Genomic DNA, 18935 nt, shown 5'->3' with positions numbered 1-18935 from the left:
CGACCAGGAGCCTGGACCCCCAGCCCCTCCTCTCTCAGACCCTGGAGTCGGGGCTCCCCACCAGCCCCTCCTCCCTCAGACCAGGAGTCTGGACCCCCAGCCCCTTCTTCCCCTCCTCCCCCCTCAGACCCAGGAGTGGGGTCCCCCAGCCCCCTCCTCCCGCAGACAGGAGTCTGGGCCCCAGATTCCTCTGCATTCTTTAGCCAGTTAAGTGTCAATCCCCAGGCAGATTCCCACCCTCTGCTCTCATCCCCACGCTCCCAGGAGCTCCAGGCCAGACATTAACCAGCTGGGCTTGGGCAGCGATAAGGCCCCCGGCCCGGGGGGGACAGTGGATGTGTGTGGGGGGCTCTCCCACAGAGTCCTCTCGCCTGGAATTTCCTGGGTGGGGACTGGGGAGAGGGTCTTGTCCTGAGCTCAGAGAAGAGAAATTCAAGGTGTTACAGGCCCGGGAGATAGATTTGATTTGGGAACAAAATGACCTTAGAGAAAGAAAGTGGAGGGAGACGGGGGAAAGGCACAGAACAGGGGCCAGAGTCCAAGAGAAAGAGGGGGGACAGAGACCCAGAGAGAGAGAGAGAGAGAGAGAGAGAGAGAGAGAGAGAGAGAGAGACCCTGAGACAGGGGGGAGATGGGCGTTGGAGTCCAGGACAGCCCTGTGGCCAGGCCTTCACCCCTCCCCAGAGTTGTTTTCAGGGGAAAGCTGACACTTGTCTTGGGGGGGTGGGGAGGGATCCCATACCCCTCCCTCCGCCTAAATATAGCATGGCAAGGTGGCAGGAGGGGTGTCCCCCGACTAGGGTGTCCCCTCTCCTCTTGCCCATCACAGCCAAGGCGACACAGAAGGCGGCCGCAGTTGTTTATTGGGGTGGGGGAGGGGCGCTTCCCAGGCTTTGCGTGTCCACTGGAGTCACCTCCCTGACTCACCACCCTCTTCCCCACCCCTGAGCACCCAGCCTGTGCCGGCCTATCCCAGGGCCTCCAGGTAACTCCCGGTCTCGGGTTGGGGAGCGCAGGAGGGCAACGGAGGAACTAGCAGAGGAGGAACTGGGCAAAAGTCTGTGTCCCCCCCCCCCCCCGTCTGTGTCTCTGCCCCCCCCTCTCGCTCCTGTCCCCCTCTCTGGATCTGTCCCCGTCGCTCTGGGTCTCTGTCCTCCCCCTGGTCTCTGACCCCCCTCCCAGGCCACTGCCTTCCTCCCCAGCTCCCGCTCCTCCCTGTGGGTGTCACTCTTTGCCTCCGTCTCTGCCCCCTCTGCAGGTCTCGGTTCCTCTCTGCCTGTGTCTCCTTTTCCCGGGTCTCTGTGCTGGACTCTGTGCCTGCCTCCAAGACTCTGCCTGTGTCTGCCACCATGAGGGGGTCTGTCTCCGTTTCCGCCTCCAGATGTGCCTTTCTCGCCATTTCAGAAAGAAGTGACAACCTAAAGGTTATATTATTTCCGACCTTTGTCAGACTCTCCCCACAATCTGTACCTTCTTCCACCTCTCTGTATAAAATGGTAGGTGGGTCGCCCTAGCTGGTTTGGCTCAGTGGATAGAGCCTTGGCCCCGGGCCGTGGACGGAAGGGTCTCAGGTTCGATTCCGGTCAAGAGCACGTACCTGGGTTGCAGGCTTGATCCCTGGCCCTGGTAGGGACTTGTACGGGAGGCAAGCAATTGATGGGTCTCTCTCACATCGATGTTTCTCTCTCTTTCTCTGTCTCTCCCCCTTCTTTCCGCTCTCTCTAAAACTCAATGGGGTAAACAAATAAAAAAATAAAAATCAGTGGAAAAACAGGGTGATGATTAACAACAAAAAGGTAGTTGGGTTAAATCAGGGGGTCCAAACTGAATTTCTCAGCTGCATTCTGAGCTGTCAAGAGGGACTTCATAAGAGGTGTGTTCCTTGCCCTGGCTGGTGTGGTTCAGTGGATTGAGCGTCAGTCTGCGGACTAAAGGGTCCCAGGTTCAATTCCGGTCAAGGGCACATGCCTGGGCTGCCGGCTCGATCCCCAGTGGGGGGCGTGCAGGAGGCAGCCGATCAATGATTCTCTCATCATTGATGTTTCTATCTCTCTCTTCTCCCTTCCTCTCTGAAATCAATAAAAATTTATTTTCTTAAAAAAAGAGGTGTCTTCCCCTCAAACCAGTTCCCTTCTGATGCATCACCCTGTTGCCTCTAAGTAAGGTTTCATTTGGCAAAAAAAGGGGGGGGGGTGTTGTAGCTAAACAGAACAATGACAACAACAACACTCTGAAAACCACTGGATGGGTTTTAATAAATTAATATGGGTAAAGTACTTTGAATGACACCTGGTGCATAGGAAGCCCTATATGTGTCAGTGATTTAACCCTCCTCCTCCTCCTCCTCTTTCTCCTCCTCCTCCTCCTCCGCCTCCTCCTCCTCCATCTCAAAATGCCCTTTAAGACGGAAAGATCTCTAAACATGTTCGGCCTCCTGACCTTGGGCAACACCCTCCCCTCTGAGCCTCAGTTTCCTTGTTCGTGCGGCTGTTTGGGCTCAGGAGGGCCTGTGCGTCCCAGCAGGCTGACAGGACACGTGGGGCCAGGCCGCCTGCCACCGGGCTGGCCCCAGGGACAGTGACGGGTGCCTGACCTTGGGAAGCTCTCCCGCGCTGAGACCGGCCTCTCCCTGCTTCCTGCTTTGTCTGATGGCCTTCCTGGGCTGCGGGAAGATGGGGTGGTGCGCCCCGATGGGGGATTCCCATCTCTGTCAGGCTCAGGGGCACTGCCTGTTCCCTCTTTGGTTCTCTGTCTCTGGGGTGCTCCGGTCTGCTTCCAGCTCTGGGTGTCTGTCCCTCTCTCTCTGGGCGCCTGGCACCCCGCTGCGGCTCTCCATCCCCCATTCTTGGCCGCTGTCTCCCTCTCCTTTGGATTGTGTCCCTCCCCCTTCCTCAGGGTCTTTGTCTCTGAGTCTCTATTCCTCTCTCTTTGTGTCCTCATCTCCTCTTCTCTGGGATTCTCTTTTCTGAGCCTCTATCCTTCCCCAGGTCTCTGTCCCCCCTTCCTTTGGGTTCCTGTCCCCCCACCATGTATGGACAGAGTACAGGAACCCCCCCTCCCTCCCTCCCCTTGTGGTTCTGATGTCCATGTCTGGAAGCAGAACTGTAGGCGAAGACAGATAGTAAGGGGGTTTCAATGGCAAAATGAAGCAGGAGTGGGGTGAATGGAGGGAGTGTCCAGTTCAGTTGTCTCCCAGAGTCCACAGCGCCATATTCGCTCCCTGAGGCGTGATTTCTCCTCAGTGCTGGCATCCTTGGGTGCCGGTGCTACCACTGAATCCCAAACAAACCCACATGGCCCCATGGAGTTCATACACACAGTCCGGCTCAACCCAACACTCCCACCCGACTCACAGTGACACAGTCAATGTAACTCAGCTCAGCATGGCCCCACGACCTGGTCCTACGAGACCCACCTGATTATACAGCTCAGTGTGGCTCAACTCCGTGGAGCCCTGCACACTTCCAGCCACATAACTCTACACGAGTCAACCCAACAGAACCCGGAGAGACTCCTACAGTCGTACGTTCCAACCCGACTTAACCTAACATGACCTAGAAAGCTCACATTCTATCACTTGACTCTCCTACATGACTCACAAGTTCACAGAACCGAAAATAACATAGCCCCAGAAGAATCACAAAGCCACACCATTTCCAACACGTCTCAACCCCACACCACCATGCACGGACGCGCAACCAGTCCCAACAATGCCATGGGTGGGCACGTATCTTGACCCAACATGGCCCTGGGGGGGTGGGGCTCATAAACCCACAGAATCCTGCACAATGCGGTTGGACAAGACCCACAACCCAACCCAACCCAACCCAACCAACACAGAACAAAGAAACTCACAAAACCCGGTGGCCTCACAAATCTATCTCAACACTAGCCCGAGAGGCTCCACAGCCTGGCAGAAACCAGCGCAGTACAAACCAATGCAGCGCCCCCCTCAGCTCAGCGTAACCCACTCCCGTTCATGGCCGCCTGAGGAGGTACCTACAGGAGTACCAAACCGCAACTCAAGAACCCATAAGGCATAGTGTTCTTCAACGCATTACCGTTTAACCTAGTTCTTCCTAGTCCCAACCCCGCCCCATGACTGCCCCTCCCCCCTCCCCTCCCTCCCTCTGAGGAAATGTGAGGTCCCGTAGGCTTCAACTGTCCCTCACACTTCGGTGACCATGTGTTTCCCAGGGGGGGGCCAGAGTGGGGGTGACAGCTCAGGCACCTCTCCATCCACCAATCCCCCGTTGACCTTGCCCTCCAGGGGGCCACAGGGCTGCGTGTCCACATGGCTGTACATTCCGGCCTCTTCGCCCTCTGTCTCCCGGTGGTAAAAGTAGCTGAAGTTGGAGACGATGACCGGCACAGGCAGGGAGATGGTCAGCACGCCCGCGATGGCGCACAGGGAGCCCACGATCTTGCCGCCCACCGTGACGGGGGCCATGTCTCCATAGCCGACTGTTGTCATGGTGACCACTGCCCACCAGAAGGACTCAGGGATGCTGGTGAAATAGGAGTCTTCCCGGTCGACCTCGGCAAAGTAGACCGCGCTGGAGAAGAGGACCACGCCGATGAAGAGGAAGAAGATGAGGAGGCCCAGCTCGCGCATGGACGCCCGGAGCGTCTGGCCCAGGATCTGCAGGCCCTTCGAGTGCCGAGACAACTTGAAGATGCGGAAGACGCGCACCAGTCGGATGACCCGCAGGATGGCTAAGGACATGGCCGGCTGGCCCACTCCGCGCTGCTGGGCCAGCTCGGTGCCCAGCGCCACAAAGTAGGGCAGGATGGCCACGAAATCAATGAGGTTCATCACGTTCTTGAAAAAGACCGTCTTGCTCGGGCAGGCCAGCAGGCGCACCAGCAGCTCGAAGGAGAACCAGCAGATGCACAATGTCTCCACCACGAAAAACGGGTCGTCGAAGGGTGTGCGGGGTGGGGGTCCGGGCATGGGGCTGGAGCCGTTCAGCCGAGAGGGGAACTGCAAGGAGGAAGGGGTTCAGGGAGGACCGCACCAGGGCTGGGACTCACTGGCATGGCCATATTCGTTGTTTGTTTAAATACCCAACTACTGCCGAAACCTGTTTGGCTCAGTGGATAGAGCGTCGGCCTGTGGACTGAAAGGTCCCGGGTTCGATTCCGGTCAAGGGCCTGTACCTGGGTTGCAGGCACATCCCCAGTGGGAGATGTGCAGGAGGGAGCTGATCGATGTTTCTAACTCTCTATCCCTCTCCCTTCCTCTCTGTAAAAAATCAATAAAATATATTTTTTAAAAAAAGTTATGGAAGGAAATCTTTAAAAAAAAAAAATACCCAACTACTTATCTACACATCGGTCAACAGCCGCTGCTCCCGGGCCAGCAGTGATCTGGCTGTCATAGACTCGCCCAGGACCCCATAGGGTCATGCCTGCCTGGCTGACTCTATGGCCCCTCATCCACTGCTGGGGCCTCCTGAAATGACGCGTGGCCGGGGCTCAACCTCTTCCCGTCCAAAGCCGGCCCCCAGCATGAATTCTCTAGTCAGGGAGGGTCCCTAAGCTGGCCCCACTCCCTTGGACCCTGCCCTCCCAAACCCAGCCCAGGCTATAATGCTATAATGGTCAAAGACCGCTCTGTCTGCCAAACCCTGGGCCCCTACTCTTACAGCTCCCGGCTTTGTTTGTGATGGAGTCCTCCTACCCTGGCCCTAGGACCCTCCACGCTGTCTCCAGCTACTTACTTTCTCTTTCTTTCTTTCTTTCTTTCTTTCTTTCTTTCTTTCTTTCTTTCTTTCTTTCTTTCTTTCTTTCTTTCTCTCTCTCCTTCCTTCCTTCCTTCCTTCCTTCCTTCCTTCCTTCCTTCCTTCCTTCCTTCCTTCCTTCCTTCCTTCCTTTTTGGTTTGTTAATCCTCACCAAAGGTTTGTGCCCTTGACTGGGAATCAGAAACGAACCCATGACCCTTCAGTCCTCTAACCACTGAGCTGACGGGCCAGGGCCTCAGCTGCTTTCTTCAGGTCCGACTCTCCGACTCTCACCACCTCCAGTCCATCCTTCCCATCGGTTACCATGAGCCGCACAGACCCCAGATTTTTCAGGCACTCCCCTGCTCCCAGCTTTGATTTCTTAAAATATATATTTTATTGATTTTTTACAGAGAGGAAGGGAGAGAGATAGAGAGTTAGAAACATCGATCAGCTGCCTCCTGCACACTCCCCACTGGGGATGTGCCCGCAACCCAGGTACATGCCCTTGACCGGAATCGAACCTGGGACCTTTCAGTCCGCAGGCAGACGCTCTATCCACTGAGCCAAACCAATTTCTTAATGTACCTCTACTCAGGTACTCCTGCCCTCCTCCCCAAGCCAGGTTTCTCACCTGCCTTAACCCTGCCTTCTGATAGGACCGGCCCTCCTATTCCGATCCTCAGGCCCCGCCCCTACTGAGCACCCCTGCGCCCCTAGCTTTTCACGGTGGAGTCCCCTGACAGGCCTGTCCCTGGGCTGCTCTGTTCCTTAAAGCCCCTGGTCCCACCTGAACTTGGCCAGGTCCTCCTACCAGACCCCCATGCCCCGCCCTCCGACAGCCAGATCCCACCTTCCCGAGAGGCCCCGCCCCCACGGCCCCGCACCCGCTTTCTGATAGGCCAGGGACCCACGGACCCCGCCCCTCTCCGCCGAGGCCCAGCCTCCAAGGCCCCGCACCCGCTTTCTGATAGGCCAGCGACCCATGGACCCCGCCCATCACCCCCCACAAACCCCGCCCCTCTGCACCGAGGCCCCGCCTCCTCACCGATCCCGCCGCAGCCACCGCTGCAAGCCCCGGCCTGTCGCGTTCGTCGCGGAAATCGGGCAGCGTCTCGAGACAGAAGACGACGATGGAGACGAGAATGACCAGCACGGAGACGACGGCGAGCACGCGCGCGGCCTGCGAGCTCTCGGGGAACTCGAAGAGCAGCCAGAGCTGGCGCGCGAAGGCGCGGCGGGGCAGGGGCCGCTCGGGCGGCAGCGGGCAGCCCTCGTCCTCGCGCAGGCGCGCCAGCGCCGACGCGCCCAGCCCGTAGAAGGCCACCTCCTCCAGGAAGACGTCGAGCGGCACGTGCGCCGGCCGCCGCAGCCGCCCGCCCGACTGGTAGTAGTAGAGCACCGCGTCGAAGCTGGGCCGGTGCCGGTCGAAGAAGTATTCGCGGCGAGCGCCGTCGTAGAAGCGGCTGCGGCGCGCCGGGTCCCCGAGCAGCGTGTCCGGGAAGCGGCCCAGCGTGCGCGCCCGCGTCTCGAACCGCAGCCCCGCCACGTTGAGGACCAGCCGCTCGCAGCAGCCGCACGGCGGCGAGCACCGCGGCTCCATGGCGCGCGCAGCCCCAGTGACCCGCGGGCGGACGTGTGGCCCCGACGCCCGACCCGGCCCGGCCCCACCTCGGCCTCCGCCGCCGCCGCCGCCCCAGCCTGGTGTCCGATGTCCACGCGTAAAAATAGCCCAGCCCTCCGGCCAGGGCGCGGGGGAGGGGGCGCCGTGACCCCGGCGGGGCAGAGGGTACCCGCGCGCCCTCTGCCGGGGCACCCGCCCTTCCCCCCCAGCCACCTCCGAGCTGCGCTTTCTCCGCGTCTGTCCCGCGTTCTGATCCCCTTTCCATAGCCCGGGACCTCGGTTGGGGTCACAAATTTCCACCCCTTTCTCTCGTTCTCTTGTATGCCTGCGTCTGGCCCTGTCTTTGATGCGGGTCTCTGAGGGATGTATGTCTGTGTGTCTTTACGGGGCATTTCTCTCTGAGTTTTGCCCCTCGCTCTGCGGGATTCTGTGTCTTGGTTTCTCTCATCTATGTTTTAGAGTTTAGACTCTTTTTTTTTCCCCTCGAGGGTCTGTCTCTGTTTCTCTGTTGTCTCCCTTGGCCTCTGTCTCTCCCCTCGGTCGAGGTCTCTCTGCTCATCTTGCCGGGTCTCCTCTCCCATTATCTCTGTCCGTGGGTTTCTCGGGGGCGAACCCTTTGGCCTCTTTCCCTGCAGCGCTGCGCGTCTCTGTCTGGGGACCCCTGGAGGACTCCGTCTGCGGAGTCACCTCTCCGAGTGTCTCTCTGACCATCAGCTCCGCCACTGCCCCGGTGGTTGCCTGGCCCTGGAGGGACGCTCCAGCAGCTGCAAACCGTGGGCAGGTGCGCCCCTCGCCCGGTCCCCTCGGCAGGGTGTCTCCGGGGCTCTCCACCTGGCCTCTCTGCCAGATACGCGGAGACCCAGCGCGACCTGAGCTGTGCAGCCCTTCAGTGCCAGGGGCGGCAGGGCCTGCTCGGCACGGGCAGGGGTGGGCTGGGGAGATGTCGCAGGGTCACTCCAAGGGACCGAAGGACAGACGGACGCTGGCCTTCCAGCCACGGGTGTCCTATGACATCGCATAAAAATAGCCCCATCAGTTGGGCTTTCGGGGACAGGGAGTGGTGGCTTGGCCACCTGGACACCTGCGAATGCGGTCTCCGGCGCCCTCTGCTGGGCGAGTGGAGCGACAGGGAAGGTTTTACTGCGAATTCCCGCACACTCTCTCTTGCCGTCTACACTTTGTTCCTCTGTCACCGTCCCCCCGGATTTCCGTGCCCTGCTCTCTGGGTCTCTCTGTCTTGGTCTCTCTCTTTCATGATCTTTGACCCTCCTTGTCTCTGGTTTCTGTCCTCCCCACCGCCCCCCCCCACTCCCCCAATCCCCTATCCCCCCATCCCTCTGGTCTTTTCCCTTCTCTCTGGTCTCTGTCTCTTTTCTTCTCGGTCTTCTCTTTTTTTAAAAAATATATTTTATTGATTTTTTACAGAGAGGAGGGGAGAGGGATAGAGTTAGAAACATCGATGAGAGAGAAACATCGATCAGCTGCCTCCTGCATACCCCCTACTGGGGATGTGCCTGCAACCAAGGTACATACCCTTGACTAGAATCGAACCCGGGACCCTTCAGTCCGCACACCCACGCTCTATCCACGGAGCCAAACCGGTTAGGGCTCGGTATCCTCTTTCCTGTCATTCTCCAGGACCACAAAGAGACCCCTCTTGGTGGGTCTCAGCTCTCTGTGTGACCTGACCCTCGCCTTCCCTCTGCGGCCCTGTCTCTTCCACCTGCACCCACACTGAGCCTGGAGGCAGTGCTCCCCCTTGCCGCTTCCAGAAGCTTCTCCCTCAGCCCCTTTGAAGCTCAAGCTGTCCATGTGCACCTCTGCCCAGCTTCCCTGATGAGCTCCCCCTTCCCTCTGGCCCCGCCCGCTGTCATGGAAGATTTCGGACTTCATCGTTCTTAGAAATGTCAATGTCCTCCTAGATCAGCGGTTCTCAACCTGTGGGTCGCGACCCCTTTGGGGGTCGAATGACCTTTTCACAGGGGTCGCCTAAGACCATCGGAAAACACATATATAATGACATATTGTTTTGGTGATGAATCACTATGCTTTAATATGTTCAATTTGTAACAATGAAAATACATCCTGCAGATCAGATGTTTACATTATGATTCATAACAGTAGCAACATGACAGTGATGAAGTGGCAACGCAAATAATTTTATGGTTGGGGGTCACCACAACATGAGGAACTGTATTAAAGGGTTGCGGCATTAGGAAGGTTGAGAACCACTGTCCTAGATGATCCTCCTGGAACCTGGCCCTACTGGATTGTCTTTTCCCAAAAGGATCAGATTTCTTGTTCTACAAAGTAGTCCCGAGCTGTGCCACACCCTCACTGGAGGAGTCCGTGTCCCTGGCTTTTGGTCATTCGCTCAATCAACAGACTGTCTCATGGGAAGCCATGTGGTTTCCCAGGTTGGGTTATAAAAGGCAACTTTTCATCCCACTGTTTCCTTAGAACACTTTTTTTTTATCTTTTAATATATTTTTTTATTGATCTCAGAGAGGATGGGAGAGGGAGAGAGATAGAAGCATCAATGATGAGAGAGAATCATGGATCAGCTGTCTCCTGCACGCCCCATACTGGGAAATGAGCCCACAACCTAGGCATGTGCCCTTGACCAGAATCAAACCAGGGACCCTTCAGTCCACAGGCTGACCCTCTATCCACTGAGCCAAACCGGTTAGGATGGAACGCTCCTTCTTTTTTGTTAATCCTCACCTGAGGATATTTTTCCATTGATTTTTAAGAGAAAGTGGAGCCGAAACCGGTTTGGCTCAGTGGATAGAGCGTCGGCCTGCGGACTGAAAGGTCCCAGGTTCGATTCCGGTCAAGGGCATGTACCTGGGTTGTGGCCCCTTCCCAGTGGGAGATGTGCAGGAGGCAGCTGATCGATGTTTCTCTCTCATCGATGTTTCTAACTCTCTATCTCTCTTCCTTCCTCTCTGTAAAAAAATCAATAAAATATATATAAAAAAAAGAAAGAAAGTGGAAGGGAAGGGGGAGGAAGAAAGAGAGAGGTGTGAGAGAGACACATCGATTGGTTGCCTCCCACACATGCCCCAACTGGGGCCAGGGATTGAACATGCAACTCAGGTATGCATGCCTTTGACCAGGAATCAAACCCGAGACCCTTTGATGCATGGCTGATGTTCTAACCACTGAGCTTCACGGACCAGGGCTCCTTGGGACGCTCCTGCAGGCCAGATGGCAAGGCCCCTGTGAAGAGGACTTAGGCTACTGGCCTTTGGTCCTGGCTAAACTCAGCTGATGACCAGTACCGACCTGTCGCCATCTGAGTGAGTCACCTTGGAAGCACATCTTGCCCCAGCCAGACTACCCCCACGGATGCTTCTAGAGCCAGATAAGCCCCTCCCCCAGCTCTGCCCAGCTTGAAGATTTGTGAGGTTGTAGAGTTCTTTTGGGGGGGGAAGGTGAGATACCTCAGAGACAGAGTTCGGTTCTCATTACATCACTAGAGGCCTGGTGCATGAAATTTGTGAACAGATAGGGTCCCTAGGCCTGGCTGGCGATCAGGGCAGATCAGGTTCTCCGCCTCCCTGCCTCTTCCTTCCCTGGCTCCCTCAGTGCCCTGCTACCATGCCACCGTTGGTCGCCTGCCATGTTCCGTGCCGCCCCCTGGTGGTCAGCGCATGTCATAGCTAGCGATTGAACTCCCGGAGGGGACACTTTGCATATTGTCCATAGATAGATAGATAGATAGGTAGATATAGATATTGGGTGCAAGAGGTTGATATGTCTTATCACAGTGATTTCAGTTTGATCACTTGCTTCGAGTAGTGTCTGCTGGGTTTCTCCACTGTAAAGTTATTATTTTTTCCCCTTGTAATTAAAGAATGTTGGAGAGAGCCATCTTTTTTTTTTTTTTTTTTTTTTTTTGCCCAGTTAAGTTGATCAAGGCTTAATTTACATGCAGTAAAATTTAACCTTTAGAGCGCACACGTCTGTGAGTCTTGGCAAATGTATATAGTCAGGTGACTGTACCACAATCAACATAGACAACCGTTTTGTCACTCCCCAAAGTTTCCTCCTTTGTAGTCAATGCCCCTTCCTTCCAGTTCTAGGGAACTACTGCTCTGTTTTCTCTCCCTCTGTCCCTGTCGTGTGTGTGTGTGTGTGTGTGTGTGTGTGTTTCAGAATGTCGAATAAATGAAATCATAAATATGTAGCCCTTGACCTGGCTTCTTTCACTTAGCACAATACATTGAGGATTCACTCCTGTGGTATGCATCGGTAGCTCTCTCCTTCTTAACTTTCATTCCAAGGCATGGATGTATGCCCATTGGTTTATCCATTCACTGTATGAGGGATGTTTAAGTTACATTTCATCTGTGGCTATTATGACTAAAGCTGATGTAGAAACCTGTTTACATATTTTTTAAAAATATATTTTATTGATTTTTTACAGAGAGGAAGGGAGAGAGAGATAGAGAGTTAGAAACATCGATGGGAGAGAAACATCGATCAGCTGCCTCCTGCACATCTCCTACTGGGGATGTGCCTGCAACCCAGGTACATGCCCTTGACCGGAATCGAACCCGGGACCTTTCAGTCCGCAGGCCGACGCTCTATCCACTGAGCCAAACCGGTTTCGGTGGACATGTTTTTAAAAAATATATTTTTATTGATTTCAGAGAGGGAGAGGGAGAAAGAAACATCAATAATGAGAAACATGGATCAGCTGCCTCCTGCATGCCCCACACTGAGGATCGAGCCCACAACCTGGGACTGTGCCCTGACTGGGAATCGAACCATGACCGCCTGGTTCATAAGCGAATGCTCAATCACTGAGCCGTGCCAGCCGGGCTACATGTGTGTTGTTGTTGTTTTAATCCTCACCCAAGGATATGCTTAGAGAGAAGATGAGAGAAAGAGAGGAACATTGATGTGAGAGAGAAACATCAATTCGTTGCCTTCCTGATGTACCCTGACTGGAGATGGAAGCTGCAACCCAGGTGTGTGCCTAACCAAAAACTGAATTGGCAACCTTTTGGTGCACAGGATGATGATCAACCAGCTGAGTCACTCCGGCCAGGCCTTGTGCACGTTTTTGTGTGAACATAGGTCTCGTAAGTCATTAAGAGTGAGCTTTCGGGGTTGTATGGAAGGTGTGTGCTTAAATTTTTTGCCATCAGCAGACTTTCTATCCTAATACCTTTTCTTTTTTTTTTTTTTTTATATATATTTTATTGATTTTTTACAGAGAAGAAGGGAGAGGGATAGAAAGCCAGAAACATCGATGAGAGAGATCGATCAGCTGCCTCCTGCACGCCCCCCAGTGGGGATGTGCCAGCAACCAAGGTACATGCCCTTGACCGGAATCGAACCCGGGACCCTTGAGTCCGCAAGCCGAAGCTCTATCCACTGAGCCAAACCGGTTCGGCTCTATCCTAATACCTTTTCCATCTTTAAAAAACACCCTTCCTTGACTCTGCTTCTTTTCCTGCTACTATCACCTCTCTCTGCTGCCTTTAGAGCAGCGGTTCTCAACCTGTGGGTTGCGACCCCTTTGGCGGTCGAACGACCCTTTCACAGGGGTCGCCTAAGACCATCCTGCATATCAGATATTTACATGACGATTCATCACAGTAGCAACATTACAGTTATGAAGTAGCAACGAAAATAATTTTATGGTTGGGTCACCACATGAGGAACTGTATTGAAAGGGCCAGAAGGTTGAGAACCACTGCTTTAGAGCAAAACTTCTCTAAAGACTTCCCTACCTGAGGTCTCCACTTTCTCTCTCATCACCTTGTCAAGGTCACCGCCTATGTCTTTAGCTTTATTTTTTTTTTAATATATTTTATTGATTTTTACAGAGAGGAAGGGAGAGGGAAAGAGAGTTAGAAACATCGATGAGAGAGAAACATCGACCAGCTGCCTCCGCACACCCCGCACTGGGGATGTGCCCGCAAACAAAACAGGGTACATGCCCTTGACCGGAATCGAACCTGGGACCCTTCAGTCTGCAGGCCGACGCTCTATCCACTGAGCCAAACCGGTTAGGGCTATTTTTTTTTTTAATGTTTTTATTGATTGGAGAAAGGGAGAGGGAAAGGGAGAGAAACATCAACGAGAGAGAAAACAATGATTGGCTGCCTCCTACACACTCCCTACTGGGGATAGAGTCCAAAACTAGGGCCTGTGACCTGACCGGAAATCAACCCCGGGAGGCCTCTTGGTGCCTGGGTAGAAGATGCTCAACCACTGAGCACACTGGTTGGGCTCAATCTTTATTTTATTATCATTTGTAATTGATTTCAGAGAGGAAGGGAGAGGAAGAGAGGGATCGAAGCAGCAATGATGAGAGAGAATCATCGATCAGCTGCCTCCTGTATGCCCCCTATTCAAACTCACTTTGAAATCATTTCAGACTTACAGAAAAGCTGCAAAAATTGGACAGAGCTTCCATATATCCTTCAACCAACCACCTTCTGCCAATGTCAACTTCTTTTTTCTTTTTTAAATATATTTTATTGATTTTTTACAGAGAGAAAGGGAGAGAGACAGAGAGTCAGAAACATCGATGAGAGAGAAACACCGATCAGCTGCCTCCCGCACATCCCCCACCGGGGATGTGCCCGCAACCCAGGCACATGCCCTTGACCGGAATCGAACCTAGGACCTTTCAGTCCGCAGGCCGACGCTCTATCCACTGAGCCAAACCGGCCTCGGCCAATGTCAACTTCTTACATAACCATAGTACAGTTATTTGTCAGAAAATTAACACTGATATAATGTGATTACCCAATAATACTATAGACCTTATTTGAATTGCACCAGTTACCCATGAATGTTCTTTCTGGCTTAGAATCTAATTCAGGATCCCACATTGCATGAATTGACTCCTTAATTTCCGATGGGAGTTGTTTTTTTAACTATACTTTTTGTTGTTGTTGTTAATCCTCATCCGAGGATATTTTTTCCACTGATTTTTTTAGAGAGAGTGGAAGGGAAGGGGAGAAAGAGAGAGAGAGAGAAACATCAGTGTGAGAGATACACATTGATTGATTGCCTTCTGCACCCATGACTAGGGCTGGGGATGGAGCCTGCAACCGAAGTACATGTCCTTGACTGAAATCGAACCTGAGACCCTTCAGTCTGAGGGCCAACTCTCTAGCCACTGAGCCAAACTGGCTAGAGCTAACTTCACTTTTTTAAAAAAAAATATTTTATTGATTATTTACAGAGAGGAAGAGAGATAGAGAGTTAGAAACATCGATGAGAGAGAAACATCGATCAGCTGCCTCCTGCACACTCCCTACTGGGGATGTGCCCACAACCAAGGTACATGCCCTTGACCGGAATCGAACCTGGGACCCTTGAGTCCACAGGCCGACGCTCTACCCACTGAGCCAAACCGGTTAGGGCTGAACTTCACCTTTTAATATACACTCTAATTACACTCCTATAGCAACTGAATAAGCTAGCTCTACCTTCACATACACCCTGAATCCCACCATCCTTTCCACCCCACTGCTGCCTTCTTGGTCCAAGCCATCTCTTCCCTGGACACTGTAGACTCCTGACCATCTCCCTGTTCCCCCTTCAGCCCCTTCCCTGCATTTTTTCTGTCCATAGCCATGGAATTGATCTTTTAAAAATGTAAATCAGCCCTAGCCCGTTTGGCTCAGTGGATAGAGCATCAGCCTGCAGACTGAAGGGTCCAGATTCAATTCTGGTCAAGGGCACATGTCTGGCTGGCGGGCTTGAGGGAAGTGCAGGAGGCAGCCAATTAAGATCCTCTCACATCATTGATGTTTCTCTCTCTCTCAGCCTTCCTCTCTGAAATCAATAAAAATATATTTAGAAAAATGTAAATTAGGTATGTCTCTTGCCTGGTCAAAACACTTTAGTTAGCCCTAGCCAGTTTGGCTCAGCGGATAGAGCGTCAGCCTGCGGACTAAAGGGTCCCAGGTTCGATTCCGGCCAAGGGCACATGCCTGGGTTTCGGGCTCGATCCCCAACGGGAAGCATGCAGGAGGTGACCGATCAATGATTCTCTCTCATCATTGATTGCTGGGGTCCAGCCCCAGCGGGTCCAGGGGTCCCCAAAGATGTGGACGGAGTCGGTGAAGAAGGAATGACACGGAGACAGCGTTCATTTGATCAGCAGCCTAGCCAGGATCTCTAGCCAAGTTCTGGTCAGGATCTCCAGCAAAGTTCTGGTTAGGATCTCCAGCCAGGTTCTGTGCCATGTTCTCTTGCTAGGTTCTCCAGGTTCTCCAGCCAGGTTCTGTAGCCATGTTCCCTCGCTAGGTTCTCCAGCCAGGTTCTGTCCAGGTTCTCCAGCCAGGTTCAGTCACCAGGTTCTAGTCAGGTTCTCTTGCCAATTTCTGTAGTCAGGTTCAGTCCAGGATCTTTTGCCATGTTCTCTCACTAGGTTCTGTCTCTAGGTTCTGAGGCCAGTTTCTGTCCAGGATCTTTTGCCATGTTCTCTCGCTAGGTTCTATCTCTAGGTTCTGAGGCCAGTTTCTGTCCAGGATCTTTTGCCATGTTTTCTCGCTAGGTTCTGTCTCTAGGTTCTGAAGCCAGTTTCTGTCCAGGATCTTTTGCCATGTTCTCTCCAGCGAAGTTCTTCTGTCTCTAGAGAACGTTCTTTGTAGGTTCTGTGCCTAGGTTCTGTCTCTCTTGGTTCTGTCTTCTAAGTTGTCTCTAGTTTCTGTCTTCTAAGTTCTGTCTCTTTCTGTCTTGTTACATCTGTATTTATACCAGTTGATTCAATCCTATCAATCTCTATTCCAAAGGTTAGGGCGTTTCTTATCTCCATTCCAGGGAGTAAAGATTATGTAGCTTAAGCATGATTGTTCATAAAGTGATTAATTACCCGCCTGGCACTTAGTTGAGGGGTTTTATTCCCTCCCTAACTTCAGGGGAAAATCCCTACCTGGGGAAACAACCTTTCTCAGAGAGGAGACCTTGGTTAAAACACATAGTGCCAAGAAGGTGAGCAAACATTTTAAGAACAGTATGCCATATATGCCAGGTCCCTTGAAACGGCAAGGATGGACCGGCTCCCGGCAATTGATGTTTCTCTCCCTCTCCCTTCTTCTCTGAAATCAATAAAAATATATTTTAAAAACAAAACAAAAGGCAGGCACTCAGGTCCTCTGTGTCCCTGGGTAGGTGAGGGACATACCTAATTTACATTTTTAAAAGATCACTTCCATTAAGGTAGGGTTAGCGTTCTTTTCTTTAAGTTTTTTATAATGAAATAGTTTTAGAATTGCAGAAAAGCTCCAAAAAATAGTGCAGAGTTCCCATATATGTACGTAAGTAAAGCAAATATCAAAAAAGTATTCTTTTTCTCTTTTCCCTTTTATTTATTGATTTTTAGAGAGAGAGGAAAGGAGAGGAAGAGAGAGAAACATGGATATGAGAGTGATACATTGATCCCTGCCTCCTGTACACCCCACACTGGGATTGAAACCAAAACCTGGGCATGGGCCCTGACTGGGAATCAAACTGGCAACCTTTTGGTGTCTGGGACAACACCCAACCAACGGAACCTCACCGGCCAAGGTCAAAATATTTATTTAATTAAATTGATCTATTTATTGATTTTTAGAGAGAGAGGGACAGAAAGAGAGCTGAACATCGATTTGTTGTTCCACTTATTTATGTATTCATTGGTTGATTCATGAATGTGCCCTGACTGGGGATTGAACACAACCTGAGTGGAGCCCCAATTGGCTCTAACCCAGCTACCTTGTCAGGGCTGTCAACACTTTTTGTTACAGTATGTGCTCTTTGAAATGTTTCTTGAAATATGAAGTTAGTCTGCCGAAACCGGTTTGGCTCAGTGGATAGAGCTTCGGCTTGCGGACTGAAAGGTCCCAGGTTCGATTCCGGTCAAGGGCATGTACCTGGGTTGCGGGCACATCCCCAGTGGGAGATGTGCAGGAGGCAGCTGATCGGTGTTTCTCTCTCATCGATGTTTCTAACTCTCTATCTCTCTCCCTTCCTCTCTGTAAAAAATCAATAAAATATATTTTTAAAAAAAAAGAAATATGAAGTTAGTCATTTAAATTTTATAATTTCTATAAGTAATTATTAGTATTACTATTTTGTGTATTCTTTTAAAAAATATATTTTATTGATTCTTTACAGAGAGGGAGAGGGATAGAGTTAGAAACATTATCAGCTGCCTCCTGCACGCCCCCTAGTGGGGGTGTATTTTGTGTATTCTTTTAAAAAATATCATCAACACTAATAAAAGAGAAAAATGGTAATTGGCGTACGACGATACCCTTTTCATTGGCTAATCAGGGCTATATGCAAATTAACTGCCAACTATGATTGGCAGTTAACTGCCAACAAGATGGCAGCTAATTTGCATATGTAGGCTCAATGCAGGGAGGCGAAAGGGAAAGCAGGAAGAAGCCCCCTGCCACTGACAGTGATCAGAAACCCAGGGGGGAGCTAAGAGCTGGGGGGCAGGGCAAAGGCGGCCCCAGGGCCGCCTTTGCCCTGCCCCCCAGCCATGATCGGAGAATCAGGCGCCTTTTCCACCCTGGCCAGTGATAGCAGGAAGTAGGGGTGGAGCCAGCAATGGGAGCTGGGCACAGTCGAAGCTGGCAGTCCCGGGAGCTAGGGGTCCCTTGCCTGGGCCTAAAGCGAAGCCCACGATCGCGGGGCCGCTGCAGCTGCGGGTCCCCGCTGCCCGGGCCGGACGCCTCAGCCAGAGGCCCAGAGGCGTTAGGCCTGGGCAGGGGCGGAGCCTGCAACTGCGGGGAGCTGGGGGTCCCCTGCCCAGGCCTGACACCTCTGCCGGAGGCCTCAGGCCTGGTCAAGGGGCCGATCCGGTGATTGGTGATCAGAGGGTGATGTGGGTCAACTCCTCTGGCCGAGGCATCAGGCCTGGATCGGGGGCGGAGCCGGGGATTGGGGGGATATGATGGTCCCCTTGCCCAGGCCTGAAGCTTGGGTCAGAGGCGTCAGGCTTGGGCAGGGGGTGGAGCAAGCAATCAGAGGGAGATGGGGGTCCCCTGCCCAGGCATGATTCCTGGGCCAGAGGCCTCAGGCCTGGGCAAGGGGCCGATCAGGTGATCAGAGGGTGATGGGGGTCTACGCCTCTGGCTGAGGCATCAGGCCTGGGCAAGGGGCAGAGCCAGCAATCGGAGGGGTCTGGGGGTCCCCTGCCCAGGCCTGATGCCTGGGCCAGAGGCATCAGGCCTGGGCTGGGGGCAGAACCAGTGATGGGGGGAAATGAGGGTCCCCTGCCCAGGCCTGACACCTCTGTCAGAGGCGTCAGGCCTGGGCAAGGGGCCGATCCTGCGATTGGAGGGTGATGGGGGTCAACGCCTGAGGGCTCCTAGTATGTGAGAGGGGGCAGGCTGTGCTGTGGGACACTCCCACCCCCCGACACCCAGTGCACGAATTTCGTGCATCGGGCCCCTAATATATATATATTATTGATTTTTTACAGAGAGGAAAGGAGAGGGATAGAGTTAGAAACATCGATGAGAGAGAAACATCCATCAGCTGCCCCCCTTGGGGACATGCCGCAACCAAGGTACATGCCCTTGACCGGAACCGAACCTGGGACCCTTCAGTCCACAGG

The 18935-nt window shown here is 53.1% G+C and overlaps 1 protein-coding gene across 1 annotated transcript; it reads right to left on the bottom strand.

The window, feature by feature from the left end:
* Positions 1-1173: 1173 nt before the first annotated feature.
* KCNA7 (potassium voltage-gated channel subfamily A member 7) lies at positions 1174-7427 on the bottom strand. Its single transcript, XM_059665924.1, has 2 exons — positions 6773-7427; positions 1174-4984 (listed from the first exon to the last, which is right to left on the bottom strand). Exons 1-2 carry the CDS (start codon positions 7325-7327, stop codon positions 4169-4171), a joined length of 1371 nt encoding a protein of 456 aa, XP_059521907.1. The 5' UTR covers positions 7328-7427; the 3' UTR covers positions 1174-4168.
* Positions 7428-18935: the final 11508 nt, after the last annotated feature.

The sequence above is a fragment of the Myotis daubentonii genome, chromosome 15, assembly GCF_963259705.1.
Source record: "Myotis daubentonii chromosome 15, mMyoDau2.1, whole genome shotgun sequence".
NCBI classification, from domain to species: Eukaryota; Metazoa; Chordata; class Mammalia; order Chiroptera; family Vespertilionidae; genus Myotis; species Myotis daubentonii.
Note: the sequence above shows the minus strand (reverse complement) of the source record. Positions and strands in the feature narration are given on the sequence as shown.